Here is a 22,431-nt window from a genome sequence, read left to right as displayed (position 1 = left end):
GGGGTATTGTGTGTTGATTGATAAAGTGAGTTAAAATGACTTTAGCATAAGGCTGGAACATAACAAAATGTGGAAACAGTGAAAGGGTCTGAATACTTGCTGAATCCCCTGTATTTGAAATATAACAGGAGAAGTGTTTTCTGTTGATTTTCTATTGTATTTATTTGACTTGGTGTACTTTTGGTAAAAAGTCTGAAATTGTGCTACACATTCAATTTTCTATTTTTCTGACAATAACTGTGATGACATTTGCTAAATCTTTGCTTTTCACATTCTTTTCCTGGAGCCTTGGCAGCATTTCTAGCATTCAAGGCCTTGGAGTGGAAGATCACTATGGGTGGGTTCCTCCAAAATGTTATGGAATACCTTGTTCTGTAGCATACAGATAGGGTTCAACGCCTCACAGGGGCCCACTGCCAGGTTAAGTTGGGCTCAATGAACACCCTTTGAGGACATTATATGGAACCATAGAAAAGACATGCAAAAATGGGGAGAACATGCAAATTACATGCAGACACTTGACAGGGATAATAAACCAAGATTTCTCTCATAAAAATATAACTTAATGCTCATTGTACTTAATGATTTTGCTGATCCATTTATTTGTATATGAAGATTAAAAGCATAGATTCATTTTTATTTTTGCATTGCAACCATTTCTAATTAGACAAAAGAACACTCAAAACTCAGTGAATTGCAGCATGGACACTTAAAAGTACTTGCAGTTTATTGTTATGAAACAAGCATCTTTTTTTTTCTTTTGTATAATTTATATTTTTTGCAAACATAGGCTTAACACAGATACATTGAAAATGTCACCACTATTCCACCCGCTTTCACCTCTGAAGACATTTTGTTCAATTTAACCCCCTTAGCCGCTCTCCTTAAACATAAAAAGACAAGCAAACTGGGAAATGCCAGTGGATCTGTATTAGAAGTCTTTCAAGTCATTTACCTTTTACCCTTGAATAATTTATAGTTCAAGCACTTCATCAGAGTACGAGCTGGGCTCTTCATCTGATCGAACAGAGATTTTAAAATGACGTCTTAAAAATCCACCATATCTTTTCTGGTTGTCCCACTTGAGTTTTGGTCGAACTCTTCGCATGAATCCTCCGTATCTTTTTTGTAGCTCCTCTTGGCTGTTGTCTTCTTCGTAATCAAAGCTTCTCTTGGGCCTGAATTTCCTTAAGAAGCCGCCATAGCGTTTAACCTCATTTAGTGCACCAGTATCATCGTGATAGACCAGTTCCTCATTTTCCAAAGAGCCATCTCCTTGAACTGTGTCTTGGGTCACATCCTGGAGGTCTCTTTCTCCAAACTTCCTAAATATAGTTCCATATTTCTTAGCAAGTCCACCCTTAAGGCTGGAATTTTCTCGTGCAGGAGAACTGCTAAATATCTTGTTCTTATCGACTTTCTTGATAAACCCTCCATAACGTTTCACCAAATTGTTAAGAGATATTTCTGCATGCTTGTCAATCTTGTCAGGCCTGATTGCCTCAAGGTCACTTTTATAGTTTGTCCCCAACAATCCGACAGGATACATCTGTAGAGCTTCTTGGCATTTCTCAAATTCAGTTGTTGAAGGTAAAGAACCTTCACACTCTAATGTGCAGACCTGAAAGAACAAAAGTCATGCTTATTTAATTCAAAACCATTATGAACAGCTTCTCATTCATATACATATGCTTTCAATATGCTGTCGCAGCCAAGTCATTATTTTACAACTCGTTCATTCATCCCTCGAGTCTTGTAATTCCAACACATATTTATTGGCAGTCAAAACTGATACACCAGGGCAAGTTTAGAGTCACCAGTTAGCTTAACTGTCTTTTTTTGGAATATTGGGAAAAAAATATGAGTTCCTGGAGAAAATGCAAAATGGGCATGAAGAGAGGATGTAAATGGTACAGTGCAATTGTATTTAAATTCAAATGACGAGAATATAACGCAGAAATGTACAGAAAAAGTGATATCTTTTACTCACTCAGCAAAATATGCTGCACTTGTGTATACATGCTGGGCTGTTGTTTTTAGCAGTTGTTATTTAAGGAAGTTACCCTCTAAAATAAATACTTTTTTTTTTTCAGAGTACGATAAAATTATTTGTGGATGACAAAATATTTCACTTTCTGCATCTTGAACTTTATTGAATATTAGAACAATTTTGATGAGAACAGGTGATTAAAGCTGGCCAATCCTACTCATTGTTTTCCTCCAAAAATATATCAAGTCAAATTTGAAGTTTCCTAAGGTTCCACTCCTTATACAGTGCAATAGTACTTCAGTTAACAAAGTAGATGCAATAAATTCACAACAAAGGATTAGGAATTTAATGTGTTTAGTTTAATGGCAAATCGAAAAAGTTAAATATGTTTAAGATTGCATTGTAGTGCCGTCTTTTCTTTTCTATGGCTGCCATAATTTCTGGGGAGGTAGTGACGGAGGAGAGAATGAAGAGAATGCCAAAATGACATGGAGTCAGCCTTGACGTTTCCTAAGGTATCACTCTTTACACCTTACAATGGTTCCCCAGTTAACAGTGTATATGCATGTTAAAAGAAGCTTTATTATTGGAGTTAGATGGTCAAATAAAAAAAATCTATTAATTTGTATTGTGATGACTGTGGCTGTTGCCTCCAATGTCACTGCTGCTGTCCCGTTATGATCAATAATCAATAGTTTTTATATTTTTTTTGTGAAAAATTACAAAGTATCAGTCTATTTAGGGTTTCTGTGACTCAAGGATGTGGAATTTCACGGTTCCTATCATTTCATAGCACTTGCAATAACTTCACTTTCCACAGTATGCAGAATATCAATGACAAACAATTTTTTGTGTTTCTGTGCACAACAGACATAAACTTGAACTTGCACATTTGCTATAGTGCATTCTATGCTGATTTCATTGTAAAGGGGCTCATTTTTACAGCATTCGTTAACCACAGCATTACTGAACTTGACTATACAATACTCATAGAATTCCATGAAACATGGTCTCCCTTCTCAGCTCATACTGATTATTTGCTCATGGACCTGTTTTGGCCACATGATGTTTCATCTTTACCTTAATAATTCCTTCCATTAATTTACCAGTAGAGAACATTAAATGTGCTGGCCCATAAATATTGGACCAGCCCAAATGCCCTCTTCCTATAATGGGATAATATCTTCTAGCTTCTAAAAAATCTTCTTCTCTTGCTTATATATGCATGCAATAACCGCCTTATGCCTTCAGGGATAAATGTTATCTGGCCTTGGTGATGTGTAAGGCTTCAGCGTATCCAATCAAAACAGCGCTACAATTTCCAGATAACTAAGTACCTCCATGATAGTCCCTGTAACTGCCAGGAGCTTATTGATGTCTACTTAATCTCATTTCAAAATTGAGCAACAACAAGCATTCGTAGTGTGACTTCTTCTTTTACTACACATAAGGTGGTTGACAAATACTTGATTTCCTAGTATTTTAATTTTATGTTTTTAATTCAAATATACATTTTTTAATTATTGAAATACTTGTATGTTCTTTTTTTATGTCACTTACAGTTGCTTTTATTGAAAGCATTAGAAACTTTAAAGAAAAAAAATTATTTTATTTTAAAATATGTTTTAACACATTAACAATGAGTAGCATTTAAAACCTATTGTTCAGTCTAAAATTATGCATAACAAACAAGAAATTGTGGTGTGATGTTTAATGTTTTATAAGGTGAAAGATGACCATTAATTGAGGTCCTAAGGCAAATTGGTTATTCACAGCAAACTTAAGAAACGGGGAAAATAAAATGTAATATATGAAGAATGTCAGCTAGAATGCAGGGGTACAGAATGGAGTTGTTTCATAGTAAATACTGAACTTTTTTCATGCAGAAAATAATGATATATTTGTGCACACTGGACAACCCAACCCCTTGAGATGTCAAAACACCACATGGCAACTTTTAAGTGTATTTATGACTGAAGCAGTTGTTCACAAAAAGAGCTGAGAGAAAAGGCAACAGACTGCTGGAAAAGAAACCTTGACAACTTCAAGAAAAATCTGGATGACATATCGGGACAGCTAAATTATTAGCTAAAGAAACGAGCTTCATGGACTGAATGGTCTTCACTCGTTAGTCAATTTCCTATCTTCGTTAAGTGCACCATAGTGAATTATACAAACCATGAAGGACTCAAATATTGTTTCAAAAGGCATTTCTAAATTATAAAGAAAAGTTTCTTACCAGAGTATTAATCTGAGACTCTTCATTCTGTGCCTGTTGAGAACATGTCAGACACTGGGCTGAGCAGTCTGCCTGAGTGGATGATGGTAAACCCAGACTGAAAAGTAACACAAAAAGATGCCACTCCATGCTCCTTGAAGACCACAGGGCTGAAAGACAAAAGGACACCTAGCATTATCACCATTATCAATACATTTCAGTTTCGCCCAATTAGATAAAAATCAGCATGTATAATTTGTTTTGCTATGTCTCTGTTGTATGTTTGTTTCTTACAATTTTTCTTATTAGGGGTGATAATAATTTGATTTTTATGAAAAAAATTTGAAATGAAACCTTAAGAACTGCAATAATGATGTCTAAGGAATATATTACTGCACCTGAGAATCGGACACGCCAGACTATCATCTTGAAATTCCAAATAACACTCCAATAACACTGCTTCCTCAAAACTTCTGCATGTATTTTATAGATTTTGGCCCGCTTGTCATAAAGAACAACCGTTACATTTTCCTATTTTGTACTTTTTATTCCAATCACCTATTTCTGTGATTTGTTCACCAATTGTAAGAATATTTATATACAGCACAAAGAATACAACAGGAACATCTGTGGTGATCTGAAAGGTTCTAGGAAAGCTGTTCAGATATACCAAGTAGTGTGAGTAGGACAGCTGTGCTAAAGAGACTCATTACATTAAAAAGAAACAGACGCTCCATAAGCATTTGGTCCCAGAGCAGAAGAGTCTGACTCTTAAACCACTTGTTGACATAACAAAACATATTTTTGCCTCCTCTTCATATAACTGATAAAAAATGTCATGATAGTGAACAATCAGAGATGAACAATAAAGGTGAGGGATTTCGATATTTGAGACAGATATTTCCATGAATAACTAATGACAACATTAAGGAAGGCATTTCTGTTGGTCCACTGGTCAAATGTGTTATCAGCAGCAAGCAGTTTCAAGACATGCCAGTGGGGCTGGAGGAAATCCCATGGAAGGCAGTCAAGGATGTTTTCTGAGAATTTTCATGGAAACTACAGAACACCAAACTGTGTTCAGCTGATTGACAACATGCTTCAAGCATACAACACCATCATTTAAGTAGATTATGTCAGCAACATGTCCGTAGAGATTCGTTTTCTGTATTCACATTCGAACTTCTTCTCTGCTAATGAATTTCTGTATGGGATTAATAAAGTTTATCTAATCTAATCTTGGTTCAGTTAGTAACAAACATTAGGAATGATTCAAGACATGGCAATGACCTAAAAGTGGTTGTCAGGACAAGTGGAATCCATCAATGCTGACTGACTTTTGGTGGACACTGAAATGAGGAGCTTCAGATGAGGAGTACAAACAAAAATCAGCAGCAAAACATTTTTAGCTCAACTGAACCAATGCAATTTGTCAGCATCATTAAGTGATTAAACACACTAAATTCACTATACATTTGTGTTATGTTTCTTCACATTCCTATGTGATACAGCCAACTTGAAAATATATTTGTGTTCAGTTGGAATTTGTCTATCGCAATCACCAACTATATTTCAAGGAGTAAAAACATTTCTTGCTCAGTGAAACTAGGGTGTTGTACTGTGTTAGCCATTATGAATGTAGAGAGAAGTCAAGCAAAATGACACTTTTTCAAGATTCAAGAGTATTTATTGTCATTTCATCCATATACAGTAGTACAGCATACAGTGAAATGAAACAACATTCCTCCAGGACCATGGTGCTACATAGAACACAGGACAACGAAGAATCCATGACACATAACATAAAGACACATAATGTATAACAAGGTGCATGTGAGTCAAATATGCAAACATGTGCAACAATTTGCAACATTGCAGAGCAAAACACATATATCAGATATCAGACTGGTCCATGAGTGTTCAGGAATCTGATTACTTGGGGGAAAAAACTGTTACACATTCTGGTGGTAAGGGCCCGAATGCTTCGGTACCTTTTTCCCAATGGCAGGAGTGTAAACAGTGAGTGTGAATGGTGTGTTGGGTCATTCACAATGCTGGTGGCTTTGCGGATGCAGCTTATAGTGTAAATGTCCATGATGGAAGGAAGAGAGACACTGATGATCTTCTCAGCTGTCTTTGCTATCTGTTGTAGGGCTTTACGATCCCTGACCATGCAATTTCCAAACCAGACAGTGATGCAGTTACTCAGGAAGCTCTATATGGTTCATCTGTAGAATGTTGTTAGAGTAGCTGGTGGAAGATGGGTTTTTCTCAGGGTATGCAGGAAGTAAAGGCACTGCTGGGCTTTCTTGGCTAAAGAGCTGGTTTTGTGGGACCAGGTGAGGTTCTCTGCCAGGTGGACACCCAGGAATTTGGTGCTATTGACAACCTCTACAGTTGAGCCGTCAAAGTCTTCCTAAAGTCAACAATCATCTCCTTTGTTTTGTCTATATTCAGTCTCTTAACCACTGCACCTCCTCTCTGTATGCTGACTCATTGTTGTTGCTGATGAGGCCCACCACAGTCGTGTCATCAGCAAATTTTATAATGTGATTAGAGCGGTGCTTTGCTGCACAGTCATGAGTCAGCAGTGTGAACAATAATGGACTGAGCACACAGCCTTGAGGGGCTCCAGTGCTCAGTGTGGTGGTTCTGGAGATGTTGTTTCCAGTCCTGACTGACTGAGGTCTGTCAGTCAGGAAGTCCAGAATCCAGTTACAGAGGGAGGTGTTCAGTCCAAGCAGGCTCAGCTTTTCCGTCAGCTGCTGAGGAATGATCATGTTTTATTGGCTGACTAAAAACATTACAATATGCAAGCTTTCAAGGCAACACTGGGGCAGGACAGATGCAACATTGGAAAACCTTTAGGTGAGACATCTTTAACATTAAATTTAAAGTAACAGACCGCTTATCTTATCCACAGATCTTGACTAGTCATTGTTCTCCTCTCTTGCTTAATGAATCTTAGCCTGAAAAGGTCTATTCATTTTTTACATTTAAGATGTCTCACTTAAAGGTTTTCCAGTGTTGTTACTTGTCCTGGGTTCCATTTAAACACAGGGAACTCCAATTTCTGTATTACACCTTGCCTGAAGAAGGGGCCTTTGTTGCCCAGTGAAATAAGAGTAAGGCACCAAATAAGAGTAAGACACTCAAATCGAATAGTAGACAAGGCAGAAGAGAGTGATAATCAAAATTCTCAAAGACTGAGAGCACAGCTGGCCTCAGTGTGACAATTCAACACCATGAGAAGTTTTCTGCTGCGTGGGGCCAGCTACCTGCTGGTGGCCCAGATGAGAAGCTCAGATTATGAAACTGTTTGTGTCCACATCATTATTCAAATTAAATTGCCAAACAACGTACCTGTTTTATTTTGGCCTGTCATTTCTTGATGGAGGTTTTGAAATTATTGAAACAAGTACACATATATTTGTATTCCAGTAAATTACTTCCCAGCAGAACCAGATGTCGCCTGGGAAAGTAGTAGGGTAGAACTATCCCACCTGACTATGACAGCAAAAGAAACTTTGCCAATTGCAGTCCTTTTCTTATGAGACATAGCTTTGATGAAAAATTAATCAAACTGAAAGGTTCTAAAAGAATTTGTTTTTTCCTCAGACAATTATTACGTGTGACAAATCACTAAATCACTTTGCTGAAATTCAGGACAACGTATTTTCTCATATTTTGGGCCTGAAAATTTTTTTTATTAATTTCAGAGTTAAAATCTGAAACAATGCACTCTCCTTAAATCTTATTGTAGTTAATACTAGAATCCCTGAAACCTGTGAAAATATCTGTAATGCCAGGCCACCTTCATTTTACTTGCACCTCCTCATCACTGCATTAATTGCACACTGATAAAGCACCTTTATTTTGCAAATGTGTCAATTGGCCGCAGGCAGGCAGTCTGCTATGCCATCCCCCACCGAGGCAAACACAAAATTCTCACAGTTAAAATCTGGGAGTGAGGTGTCTGGAATCGTATAGGAAAATGATATATTGTTATTTGAAAAACGTACATTTCATGGGTCTGTGTAAATATAGAATGTCATTTCTTGTAAGGCAACTAAACATAACTAAAACAGAAAATGTTTTCATATGTTACAGTGATAAGGAAAAAATGTTGACGTGAAGTGTATAATATGTGATGACTAAAGTACAAATATCAAATAAACACTTTCACAAAAGGTATAACAAAACAACTGCACTTCTAATCAAGAATAAAACCGAAGAAGAAGAAATTGTTCAATGTACATGTTGTTGTCAATGTGTGAAGACTGAAGCCCAAATATCAAATGATACGAAGTAAGGATTTTACATGCATGCGTGTGTTTGCATCTTTCACAGTGGAAACGCGAAGATCTCACAGATGTCTGCTTCACTGGTGTAGCGGTAAGAACTGCTGTGTCGTAATCAAGAAGTTGCTGGTTCGAACCCAGGTCCTTCATGCATTTAGCGCTTTGAGTGGTGGGCTGCTATTATTGTTACTATTATATAATAAAAACATACATTTGATTTGAGTCTCTAACAAATCAATGAAACAAGCGTGCTTTTATTCAAGAATAAAATTGAAAAAAAAAAAAACTGAGGGGTACGTGTGATGTCAGGAGTGGGGAATCAGTCTGCCTCTGTGTTTTGGAGTGTACCTTGCCTCTGCTTAGCTAGTGATAGCTTTTTGCTTATTGGTTTCTAAAGTTTGTTCTGTTTCACTACTATGTGGGTAGAGCCGCAGATTACAGCTAGTATATATATATGTATATATATATATATAAAGAGAGAAACAGAGAGTTTAATCTGGATAGCAGCACCCTTATTAACCAGCTGGATGTCTTTAAAGATCCTGGAAGTCATAATAGTAAGGGTTTGCGTTTCTCCAGTTCGCTAGGGGGTGATGTGTTGTGGCCTAAAATGCATACAGGGGTGCACCACCAACCTAACTTTCTCTAGTACACCTCTGTATTAGGACTAACATGCAGGAATCTCTAGTGCCACTAGGGGGAGACCTACCCATAGAACATCAGAGTCAGATCCGTGGAAATGCTGACAGCAGAGTACCCAGAAGGTAGTTGTGACATAGTATAAAAAGGGCCTTTCTTCCTTTGCTCAGAGAGCTTAGAGTTGGGAGACATCTAGTGAGAAGAGCTCAGATGGAAGGAGGGAGGAAAGAAGATGACCAAAATAGCAGAAGATGAGCAGTGGAAATGTGTTAGCAGAGGAGTCAGGGGTTACTGTTTAGCTATGCCCAAGGGCAAAAATGTTTATTTTTTATGTTTTGGTCATATTTAATTGTTCCCTTGTATCACTTATTGATTTTTTTGTCATTAAAGCCTGTGTTTTTTTGTGATTTTGGACTTCTGGATTGATGTTTGAGGTTTTGAGATGTTTATATATATGATATGCTTCTTCATTGGGAAGAAACACTACTTTTCCCTGCTGGAAACACGAATTAGACAATCTACATGACTCTGACTTAAAGTTTAAATCCGAACAATATATTCAATCTCTTTTCGCTGTTCCATTATTTCACTGAGTAATTCCTAATGCAATCTTTACTATCATTTTTTTTGAGTCTTTTGAATTTTAGTACTTTCATTATCTCTAACATGCTCTGCATGTCTACTGCACCAATGTTTTTGAATTCTTTACGAAGTTCTACTTTGTCATTTACTCTTTGTCTTTTATTTCCGGCCCGGGCGTGGTTAAATCTCTTGGCACAAAGTCTAGTCTCGCAGGACGTGAAAGTATCTCTCTGAAAAAGTCACGTCTCATCCCAAGATTTTTTTATTATAATAGGGAAATATATATATATTTAGATAAATATAGATATACAGGGTGGTCCAGATCTAATTATGCAGATCCATATCATCTGGATGACTTTGATTTATGTGGGGATGATTCCAGTTCGGCACAAAGATGATTCTTCATGTCATCAGTTTGCACACTTCTCGATTGTCTGGGATTTTTTGGGTGATTTTCTATGTAATAAACTTAATAAGTTATAGCGTAATGAAAATTGCATAATTAGATCTGGACCACCCTATATATGTATATAAAAACTGTATGTCTATATAGAGTATAAATATATGAGAGAAAGAGAGATAAACAGAAAATTAGAGTGAAGTGGCTTCAAATTCAAATTTAACTTCTTTACTCGTACCATTCTCCCTCTTCATTTAATTTCAGAAGTAACTCTCACATATATTGATAGCATGCAACTTCAGCATTCAGCTTGGTAAAAACAATGTAACAGCAGGAAGAATGTTTAAATAGTCACTGTATTCCATCGAAACTTTCCCTCAGTTTAAGAAAAGATAGAATAATCTCATCTATGGGGTTTGGCCTGATTCTCGCGGAACACCTCTAACCAGGTCTGGCGAGTTCTTTACAAGAAAATCCTTGTCGTAGGTATAGGGAAGTGCCAGCTAAAGGACAACTGGAGTGTCCTTTTTAATTTTTATAATGTATTGAAACCCCTGGTTGAAAAGGCTGAATGAAATGGTCAATTCTGGAAATGTCTTTCTGTATTATGTTTTGTAGAGTTGCTGGCTTGCATGCGGGTGAGAGCTGAGTGGCAATGTCAGCAGGATCTCTAGGGCTACCTGAGAGGTGCATACAGCCCTTCAGTCTTACAATTTACTGTATGTATATGACATAACATTCTCTAAAATCATTTAATCAGTTCAGGACCTTAGGGAATGGATCAGGGTCTATTCTGACAACATCGAAGGCATGACAGGAACCAGCCCTTGGATGGAAACCAGTCTGTCACACAGGACAGTGATACCAGTGGTAAGAATAACACTCATCAATCTGTGTCACCTCCTAAACTCATTTACTCCATTGCAGGGTGGGATAAACCAGAAAACAGCAAGGATGTTGTAAGGCTAATTGTTAGACTACATGCACTTTACCACAAGACTTTAAATATTCGATAACATGCAGAGAAAGGTAAGGCCTTAATCGTCATGCCATTTTAGAAAGCGTTTATAGGCCACAATAAGGTGGGTTGAAATGTGAAAATGCTTATTATTGTGCCCGCTTCTAGCACAGGGGCTTCTGATTTAAGGGCTAGTGCATGATATATGAATTGGAGGCTATGCTTTAACTGTTTTTAATGAAGCTGATTAAGAACTAAGACACGAAGCAAATTTAAAGGCAAAGATGACCATTTAAAGGAAACAATGTCATCACTCAAATGTCAAAGAAGATTTAATTAGATAACTGAATAATACTTTTTTTTTTTTACTGCAATAGTAGAACACATGTGAATGTAAAACATATAACAGATAGGGGATAATTAACTTGTAGTTAATTCAAGGTGCTATATAAATAAAATTATTATTATTAATAATAATAATAATAAGAAGAAGAAGAAGAAACATATTATTATTATTATTATTATTATTATTATTATTCATGTTTAATTAGACAAAGATCATGTGAATATTACTGTGGAAATAATACACTCATCTACTTTTCCCCATATTTCTTATCAATAACACAACCCCATTGCAGGTAGTCTGAGCTTCTCCACCAATACTGTGGAGAGTCCACCCCGACGGGATATGCCAGTCCATCACAGGGGGCACTCACAGACAGCAGGTCTACAATCCTTAATTTAAGACCACCACATTTAATCTTGTGTTTCATCCATTGAATTTGAATTCTACATTTTAAATATTCTGGAGGAATGTTTTTTTAACAAAATTAAAGAAATACTTACATACATATTAAAATTAACTAAAAGTCAAATGTGACAATAGATAGATAATAACCGTATGAAATGAGAGTATAGATAATTCAGTGTGACATGAAATATATTTTTGTTGCTTGTTTCTTTATATATTCAATCATTCCCTCATGTATTTATGTCAGTGACTTGCAGAGAAGCGTCCAGCTGCAGAGCCACAGCACTACACGTCATCGCAATATCACGACAGAAATGACATCACTGCTCCTCTGTACGCTACTCCCTAACCACTCTAACCTCTAACTTTGTGCTGCCCCTAATCTTAACTGTTTGAACGACATGCTAACCACACTAATCCCTATCCTTAATAACACTAAACCCCAAACTCAAATTACCACTAATTTTAACCGTGTACCACCATTGGCGGACCTACATTTTTGGGGCCCTGAAGCTTGAACTGTAATGGGGCCCCCTTCTCAATCAGCAGAGGTCTGGGTTACCATGATTATGTTCTGCAATGGGGTTGTTCCACTACAGATCACCGGAATTTTTTTCTATATGTAACCAGTATACTGTATCTCAGATTTTGATTAAAATTGCTGTACTGGATTATCTCACATGTCAAAGTTACTGACGTGAATAAAAATTTCCCATACCTTCTAGTTTTCAAGTTAGGGGGGATGAAAATTAAAGTTATTTCTGGGGCCCTGAGGCATAATCATCATTCATTTCATAGTACAGATCCACCACTGTATAATACATGCAAACCAAACTAACCACTAACCTTAATCTCCACTGTCAAACTGGTGGGGAAGACAAGGCCGGCGTCACCATTAAGGCGAATTAGGCATTCTCCTAGGGTGCAGACCATTGGGGGGGTTGCTTGACCCAACCACACGGGTTAGCTACCAAACAGTCAGCTGGTGCACTAATTAGCTTGGCCTAGGGTGAGCAGTTTAAAACACTGCTGAAAACACATTACTTTAACATGGCCTTTTTATAATTTCATTTTAATCGTAATTTAACTTAATCCTGATACTCTGTATGTTCAATCTCCTCAAAATAACTATTCATGGTGGCTCTAAAATCGGTACTGACCCCTACTCTCTTTTCTGTTTCTTTTTCCGGTTTCTTTGTGGTGGTGGCCTGCGCCACCACCACCTACTCAAAGCTTCATGATGCTCCAACAATGATGGACGGATTAAAAGGCAGAAGTCTACGTGACCATCATCATTATCAAGCCCTTCCATGAGAACCCTAAATCCAAAGAGGACTGTTTCATTTATATTAGGTAGAATGCCCAGAGGAGACTGGGTGGTCTCATGGTCTGGAATCCCTACAGATTTTATTTTTTCTCCAGCCATCTGGAGTTTTTTTGTTTTTTCTGTCCCCCTTGGCCATTGAACCTTACTCTTATTCGATGTTAATGTTGATTTATTTTGTTTTATAATTGTATCTTTCATTTTTCTATTCTTTAATATGTAAAGCACTTTGAGCTACTGTTTGTATGAAAATGTGCTATATAAATAAATGTTGTTGTTGTAGGGTGCAGAATAACCTAGCACTGGCACTGGGGGTAGAAATGCTGGCCTAGACCTTAAAGTTGAGAGGGTGGGCTCTAGCGAGTGCTGTTTTGGATTGGTCAATTGTCAGTGATGTGACATAAAAAATTCAAATATCACATTTAAAGCAGACACGTCAGATGCAAACTCGTAATAGTGAGTTCTGAATTTCCTCACGTACGTAGCTCTTTGACCCAATAATTCCGAGCAACTGTTTTTCTTGTTCTAGTATCTGATGCGTACAGCCACGGCTTTGAGCATGCGCGTGAGGCACAGGCTTCCCAAGTCAAGCAAAGCGCATATATCCAATCTGCGGACGATTCACCGATCAAACAACTTTTTAGAGCCCACCCTCTCAGCTTTGACGAGTGAAATGACAGTTTTTATTTCACGGCTCATTTCATCTTGCGTGTGGTGTCACTGACATAAAAAACGAAAAAAAAATACAAATACATAATGAACCACAAAATATATCTCTTGACACATTATATTAAATGTACCATTGTTTCATGTCATTTATTTATTTATTACCATATTTCAGAGTACTTTTTATTCATTTGCGTATTTATATTATTTAATTTTGTCCGAAATGTTCTTCCAAACAATAAAAGCTGACTCCTCGTGTTTAGCTCGTTTGGGTTCATCACCTGCTTATATAAGACAAGTCGAGCTTGTGTGTTTGCGGGGTTCGCTAAACCGACGAAGATCCTGTGAAAAATGTGCCTTTATTATATTATATTCTGGTCGAATTTACGACATTGATGGCTCAGAATGTCTTTTAGGACTTCACAACCTTGTCTTTCTGTAAGTTTCCATTCCGTCGTGCGTTGCTTTAGTTTATTGTTCTGCATTTCATCCAATATTTCATTTCTCTGCAGCGAGCTAAAAAATTCAAACTGTAATCGCAAGCAGGCATTCCGCGAATACTCGACCTCCGCCTCAATGCTTAGACCGCTTTTCTTTTTATCATCCTGCCTTTTAAGGGAACTAATAATTAGGTCTTCTAAAGAGCCAACCGTCCATCCACAATCCCCTATCAAGCCTGCGTTTCCATTCCACGATCGCTGGGACCTGGCAGTGTTGGACGCAAGGCACCAGACCAACCCTGGACTCTGGAAATGGCATTTACTAGGTTCTTCGTAAAACCATTTCTTGATAAAGAAACATTTAATTCTGGGAAGGGTTCTTTTTATATTAACTTTTTTTTTCTTCAAAAAGATTCCTAATCTGCAGACAAAACTGAAATCTTTAATTTATGGTAGGCTACAGCAGATCAAGTAAACTCGAGTTTATAGTCTGTGGGATTCTGTGCACCAAGAGTCATTATAAAATCACGAATCTGTCATCATCATTGTATGGTTATTTATGGAGACTGATTCGGATTCAAATAAGCAACAATCATTTGGATGTTTTTTTTGGGACCCCAAACAGTTCCGTTTTGAACCGCTCTGGCAGCTTTATTAGTAAGAGTGAACAAGTCAATTACTTACGGAGAATCGGAATACAAAATTTGCTGTAACTTCATCTAACAAACGACTTTTTATGAGGTGGTATAAAAATCAAGATCCGAGCCCACCTCTGTCCAATACTTTCTGGGTTAAATTAAGCAGCTGTCATTTCGGGAGTTTCCATTTTTTGGTATCAATTCTAAACTGGGTTTCTTAAAAATGTACGAGAATGCACCATATGTGTATAAATGTTACATGAGGATAGTATTGCGTTGTTTTATCTTGTTTTCTAAGATATTTATCGTCATCGAAATGATCAACATTGGGTATTCCCTTGTATTCTGGCGAGTTAAACCCTTTTGTTTTGACTAGCGAGCCTGCTGGTGCGGCCATCGCGCTAACAGGTAGCTTCAGCCCAACGTTCTTCGGTTTCTGCTCTACATGTGATTAATGACCACAGTTAGGATACAAGTAAGCGAGCAAACTCCATAGTAAAGATGGTACGAATACGAAAATTATAAAAGAGAATAAAGGAATTTCCAAAATTCTTACTAAAGTAAACAAGCACTTCGCTTGTCTGAATGCAGAACGCGAAACTAAAGATAAATGATTTGCTGATCGAGAAACACTGCTTTATTGAATGACTTCATTGTTTAGCCTGGGTATTGTGACGGATAAATAAAAAATGTCCGTTCATCCATTCATCGTTCGAACCCGCTTATCCAGAGTAGGAGGAGTTGTCAGTCCCAACAAGCATCGCAAGCGAGACAAAAACAGTTTCTGGACAGGGCGCCAGTTCATCGCCGGGTGAAGACACACAGACACAGGGACAATTTAATACGCCAATCCACTCAACACAAACGTCTTCGGATGGTGGTAGGAAACACATAGGAACTCGCAGAGAACATGCAAACTACACGGAAGAAGTACACCGATCTCCTTGTTGCGAAATAGTAGCAATTACCACTGCGCCACCGCGCCGCCCGGATGCAAACATATATATTTATATACAATATTTCTTGAGAGACTGTCTTTGGTCAAAATGCCCTGGAAAATAAACTGTGACGAGTGTGATTTTTTTTTCTTTACGAAAAAAGGTTTATGTGAGTTCTACAGGATTGAACCCGTGCTAGTTTCCCAATTGAGGGAGCCACGACTGAATTGCCGCTCATGTCTGAATCAGCTATTTCATTATAAGAAGGTAGCAACCCATTCGCGGAAAAGGGCAACAAGACATCAGCAAACGCAATCGATTGTTGGTATCAGACTTAGTGTTGTATGGTGGTTATGGGGAACCGGTTTTGATTCACTTTATTTAACTTCCAGCGTTATCTATCTATCTATCTATCTATCTATCTATCTATCTATCTATCTATCTATCTATCTATCTATCTATCTATCTATCTATCTATCTATCTATCTATCTATCTATCTATCTGTAATGGAATACGGAACTACCAAAACCCACTCATCCAGAGCAGGGTCGTGGGCACAAAGAAGGAACAATCCCCGCACCAGTCCTCAACAGGGTAATAAATACGCAAACATCAGGGGCCAGTTTAGCATCGTCAGTCCTCCTAACAGCCCAGTTTGCAATTCCTAGATCGATACAAAAACAAGCAAAACAATTTGAAAATAACAGCTTACTTAATTAACACTGGAGTCCAAGACAGAACTTGAGAACCACTGATTTATTTGACCATTATCATATAGTGCCTTTCACATCTATCTATCTATCTATCTATCTATCTATCTATCTATCTATCTATCTATCTATCTATCTATCTATATGACTCGGTTGATTTAGTAGACAGAAGAACAATAAGAAAAGTAACCAATGTATCAGGAAATTATATTAAGATAAAAAGCAAAAAAAAAAATGTCTGCTGCTTAAGAGTTTATCTGCATGCCAAACAGCTTATCTGTAGTGATGGTAACAGGCGGCCGTAGGTCAATGTTATCATCTGCAGAGGCGAATATAACCAATTAGTGAAAATTCACGAATTCATAATGCGTAGTAACATTCTGCGATGCTTGTTCACATCTTTTAAGACATGAAATTACAAGTTAAAATTGTGTTTTAATAATATGTACTCTAAAAAGTGTAAAGCATCTCATCTCACGCCGGATGATTATGGGAAATTGTATTTACGCGTTGTTGGATAATACAAAACAGCTGCATTGTAAGATATCTTAATTGCATAAAGGAAATACTACTACTACTATTACTACTACTACTACTACTACTAATAATAATAATAATACCGGGATTGGTTCCTGCCTTGCGCCCTGTGTTGGCTGGGATTGGCTCCGGCAGACCCCCTTGACCCTGTGTTCGGATTCAACGGGTTGGAAAATGGATGGATGCATAATAATAATAATCAATGCAAGCTCAAAGGGGGTAGAGGAGGAGCCTTTCCCTGCAGAACTGTGCGCAAGGCAGGAAACAGCGCTGAACAGGGTGCCAGTCTATCACGATGGAACTCAGACGGACACAGCGAGCCAATTTTGATTCGCAAGTCTATGAGGATGTGGGGAGAAGGAAAAAAGGAATGGTTTAAGTCAGGATTAGTTAGGCTGCCGTGCTGGCAAATGCGCCATCAATAATAATCATATCACTAGTACTATTACTGTTTCTCAAAGCCATTTTAAGCAAATAACAGCAACAAAATAATAATAATAATAATAATAATAATAATAATAATAATAATAATAATAATGACGATGATGTCATGAAAAGGACTGACGCCTCATCCAAGGTTGATTCCAACTGCGCTTTTGGTGCAGATATGGAGTCCAGACCCTAAACTAGACATGCGGAATGGGAAATGGCAGGTTGTATAATAACAGTAATGATGATAGTCATGAATCGCTGCACTTCTTGAGTCTGCTTAAATGGTGCTGTTCTGCCAAAAAATGTAAAAAAAATCTTTTAAAAAATAGACACGCTACTGGCAGTTAATACAGAACACTACTTTGAAGTTTTTCACTCTTTGAATAAACTCATGAAAACACATTACAAACAAGTCAGAAAAAATTGACTTCGAGTGTTGGTAATACACCAAACCATGCAATTTTTTCAAGATTTTGTTTACCATTACCTACGAAACATTGAATTTTTAGTCAGTATTCGGAAAGAAATTTTAAAATATCGTTTACCTTTTTCAATGAGAAATGTTAAGTCAGGTTTGGATGCGTCGCTCCAGCAACAAAGGCGAGTAATGAAGATCTGGCGAGAGAGACTGGCGGCTTCGCTCAGGTTCAGTCTATGTGCACATGCTGAGACTTAAAGACCCCTCCGCAAAGCGCTTTTCTTTTGAACACGACTGCCTGTCCTTGGTCTTTTTATTATCAGCGCCTATTGTGTCACGGGGATACACGCGAATGAATTCCTGTGCAGGACCAATAGAGAAGCTCGTGAGGATGAAACATTCCACCTTCTGTGACAGCCCGTCGCGCTCTTGATGAACGAGGAGTGCGCGCGCTGGATTTGTGTGTGCGCGTGTTGCTGAGGTTGTGGACGCGGTATTTCATGTCGCCTTTACCTGCATACTTGAAGCATTTACATCCCTTTTCACCAGGTAAACAAACGAATGCCTTGATTGTTTAACAGCTTCTGAATCCCACACGTAACTGAATGATTCCAATGTCTTAATATGTTTATGCATCACCAAGATCACGCGCTGAAACCGCTTTGAAGCTGCACAGTAATCTACAGCAGGCGTGTACCTGAGAGGAACGAATACAGCGGAGTGTTTCCCAAGACGACTGAATATTATTCTGAGTTTTAACGCATTTTCGTTTTATTAAGGAAGCAAACGGTCTAATGGATACCTATAAAATATTCAGTCTCTACAATTAAATTTATACGAATATAAAGTTGTTACAGATTAAACCAAACCTTGAAACGTAGAGAAACAAATCTAACGTTTATTGAGATGGATTTTTCACGAAAATGTTAAGTTTTTAGAAAGATTGTTATTCGTAGACGTTTTGAAATTTTTTTTTATTATTGAAACAGAGACATTGCTAATACCATAATAATAACATATTTCTAGAAATTACAAAATAAAAAGAAGCCAATCAAACTGCATAGTGCTTTCATTTAAATGTATGTCAAGAACCGAATTAACGTTAGACTAATGTCATTTCGTTATCTAAGTTTGAAGGGTTTTATTTTGAATTCACCGTAAAGATCCGTACTTAAAAAGTAAATCATAATATGAAATCTGGTGTTAAATTTAATTCTTAACAGGTAAAATAAAAAAATTGTATTTAGAGTATTATTTGACCATATATATCGTGTTGCAGAGGAAATTATTGTTTAACATGTTAATGAATGTGAAAGCGATGTCAGATGGTGGTGCTTAATAATAATAATAATAATAACAATAATAATAATAATAATAATAATAATAATAATAATAATAACGGCCTGGCTGGATCTGAAGGTCAGATGCCTCGAACACATTGCTCTTACTTTTACAATACATTTAGATTTAAACAAACCGTCTGTCGATTGAAGGCCAATATTAAAACAGCGAACTCACCGACATAGGCATAATTTTAGGGTTAGAAATCTACAAAAAGTGACGAGCAGCTGCGACGAGTAGGCGTAAACTGTAAACGACAACATTCTTTTACCGGTCCAGTCGCCCGTCACTTTCCATTTAGGTATAATCGATCTATTGACAGGCAGACAGACAGACAGACAGATAGATAGATAGATAGATAGATAGATAGATAGATAGATAGATAGATAGATAGATAGATAGATAGATGCCCTTTTAAAATATAAACTGTATTTTGCCCTCTCACTGTATAGTTTTTGTCGTTATAGTTTCGACACTTTTACAAACGGTATCCTAAATGGTCAATTCCAGGTATTTTCATTCTGTTACGCAGTTCAAACTCTATATCTCTCGCTGTGTGCGTGAGACAGAGAGAGACAGAGAGAGAGAGAGAGAGAGAGAGAGTATAGGTAGTGCTGTTGTGTCACAACACCATGGGTTAAAATACAGATTCCAACATTACTGAGGAATTTGCAGGTTATTCACATTTTCATTGCATCCCGTTTTGTCCATTCGAAAACCTCTTTTCATCTCACTTCTCAAAAACGTGCAGATTCGGTTAAATAGCGAGTCAACTAAATTGGCCATGCATGACTAATGGTTGTCTACGCCCTGCACGAGATCTGAGGCTCCAACCACTAGCGACACTATACATGAGGAGGTGGGTTTGGAAAATGAACACATTTTTGAATGAATGGATGAGGGTTGTTTCTATGTTTTCTCTCGATATAATCCTGTCCATCCCACTCCACTCGTGACCCTAAATCAAAATGAGCGGATTCAAGGGATTAATATACAATCTATACTATTACATGTTTTGAATCTTTCATTTGTATGGTTTCTGTCGCCAGGGAACACGTTCTAATATCTGATGTAAACCTTACACCATTTTGCCAAAATTAATTTCTTATTCATTTCTGATGTATAGGAAAAAAATTAAAATAATACAAAATTAAATAAATATTATTTATAATACAATGCTTGCAGTTTGAGAAAGAGCCAGTATCTTCGAAAGCCTATAGTGTACTCTTTCTTTTCATCATTTCAGTTGTTATACTATGCTTTCAGGATACAGTTGCTTACATTCATTCCATACACACATACTGCATGTGGCGGACACGTTTCTAATATTATTTAACGTCAGTTGACAAACATCGCATATTACGGCACAAATCAAGTGTTGATTTCATGGGTAATCTGTGCTATTCGCATCAATGTGTGCTACTTTGTGATTTTTGCTGTTATTAAATGGAGGCTGTATTTGTTTCATCACTGTCGTTAGTGCGACTCATTGTGATTTTTTTTGGCACAGATGAAAAATGTATATGTCACCTTATAAGAAGAATCAAAGTAGTTTGCCGTCTCCTTTCACTTGCGGCTGCTTAGGAGCTCGAAAGGAGCTGTCCAGGAGGTTTAAGGTGCTGAAAGTATGAAACACGCGACATGCTGTACACGAAGCCATTTAAAGCTCGGGACAGAATATATGTATCTATGTAACGTGTAGTAAGAACAATTAGAAGTGACGTCACATATTTATTTATTGATTTATTTGTCAGCCGATTCCGTATTATGATTTACATGACTGTTGTTTTATCTTCTTCTTCTTCTTCTTCTTCTTCTTCTTCTTCTTCTTCTTCTTCTTCTTCTTCTTCTTCTTCTTTCCGCTGCTACCGTTAGGGTTTGCCACAGCGGATCATCTTTCATATCTTTTTGTCCTATGCATCTTGTTCTACTCCCACATACACACCTTCCCATCGCCAAACCATCAGCCATAGACACAAACTGATTTGTCGAGCGTGCTTGATGAAGTAATCGGTTTGTCGGTCGTAGCCATCGGTTGGTTTGTTATCAAGTGAACGTTATAATGTGTTCCGAAATAAATGCGTCAGTTGAGCCTAAGTGAGCATAACGTTAGGTTTAGGAATGTATTATCATCGTTTAAAACAGTGATGGCATGCTCCTGTGCATTTCCTCAAGAGTTTTGACTGCTAAGATTTGAACACTCTGACGAATCAAGCAAAGCTGGAACAAATGGCACAATTTCAAAAAATCGATCACGTGTATTTTTCGTTTTATTCAGAGACGCTATAATGTGGGCCTGCAAACGTAAAAAAAAGTCTGTTTAAAAATTCTAATGTAACAACTCTTAACAGCAATAAATAATATTGTGTATGTTACTACCCGGGACAAATAAAGTTCTATCTATCTATCTATCTATCTATCTATCTATCTATCTATCTATCTATCTATCTATCTATCTATCTATCTATCTATCTATCTATCTTACAGAATGCAGTTGACTGCCAAAGCACACAAGACTCTTCCCACACATGTTTTCCTGTCATGGATAGCCATAGTTTAGGAGCGTCGGGGAGCAAGAAACAGATGGAAAAAGCCGTTCTTCCAGTCTCTCTTTACTTTTTTTTTTTCAAGCCAACTAACAACTATATTGGCAGGTCATCTAATGAAGAAACCAACTACGCAAATAACACACACAAATGTAAAAAGGGCAGCTAAAATGATAAAGATAAAGACCACACAAACGTATGATGAATTCACATGAAAACTATAAAAACGAGAGAGATATAACAGTGGATCACTGGCCCTTCACAATTTACCACTGCTGACAGGGCGAACTTGGCACTCTCGTTCGGGCTTATCCAACCGCTAAGAGCTGTTTCTGAAATCAGACGCTCACCCTGATGTCATAACAGCTCTTATGGATCACAAGGTGAGTCCTTGTATGCATTTTATGCTGGGTATGTGGTTGGTTGCTGGTGAAAGTGGAATTTGTGTGGTCCATGTTGGAAAAAGATGGGTGGTTGAGGGGGGCACCCCCCACATTGCAAAAGCCTCACTCCATCACTGCCACTCCCTGACACTCACAAATCAGCTGAGTTCTTTCAAAATGCATTATATTCGGTTAGTTCATATGCTTATAATGTGTTG

The 22,431-nt window shown here is 37.5% G+C and overlaps 1 protein-coding gene across 1 annotated transcript; it reads right to left on the bottom strand.

Annotated features, from left to right (window-relative positions):
* Window positions 1-694: 694 nt before the first annotated feature.
* pdyn (prodynorphin) lies at window positions 695-18,365 on the bottom strand. Its single transcript, XM_039735182.1, has 3 exons — window positions 18,071-18,365; window positions 4,230-4,378; window positions 695-1,621 (listed from the first exon to the last, which is right to left on the bottom strand). Exons 2-3 carry the CDS (start codon window positions 4,356-4,358, stop codon window positions 974-976), a joined length of 777 nt encoding a protein of 258 aa, XP_039591116.1. The 5' UTR covers window positions 4,359-4,378; window positions 18,071-18,365; the 3' UTR covers window positions 695-973.
* Window positions 18,366-22,431: the final 4,066 nt, after the last annotated feature.

The sequence above is a fragment of the Polypterus senegalus genome, chromosome 14 (genome assembly GCF_016835505.1).
Source record: "Polypterus senegalus isolate Bchr_013 chromosome 14, ASM1683550v1, whole genome shotgun sequence".
NCBI classification, from domain to species: domain Eukaryota; kingdom Metazoa; phylum Chordata; class Cladistia; order Polypteriformes; family Polypteridae; genus Polypterus; species Polypterus senegalus.
Note: the sequence above shows the minus strand (reverse complement) of the source record. Positions and strands in the feature narration are given on the sequence as shown.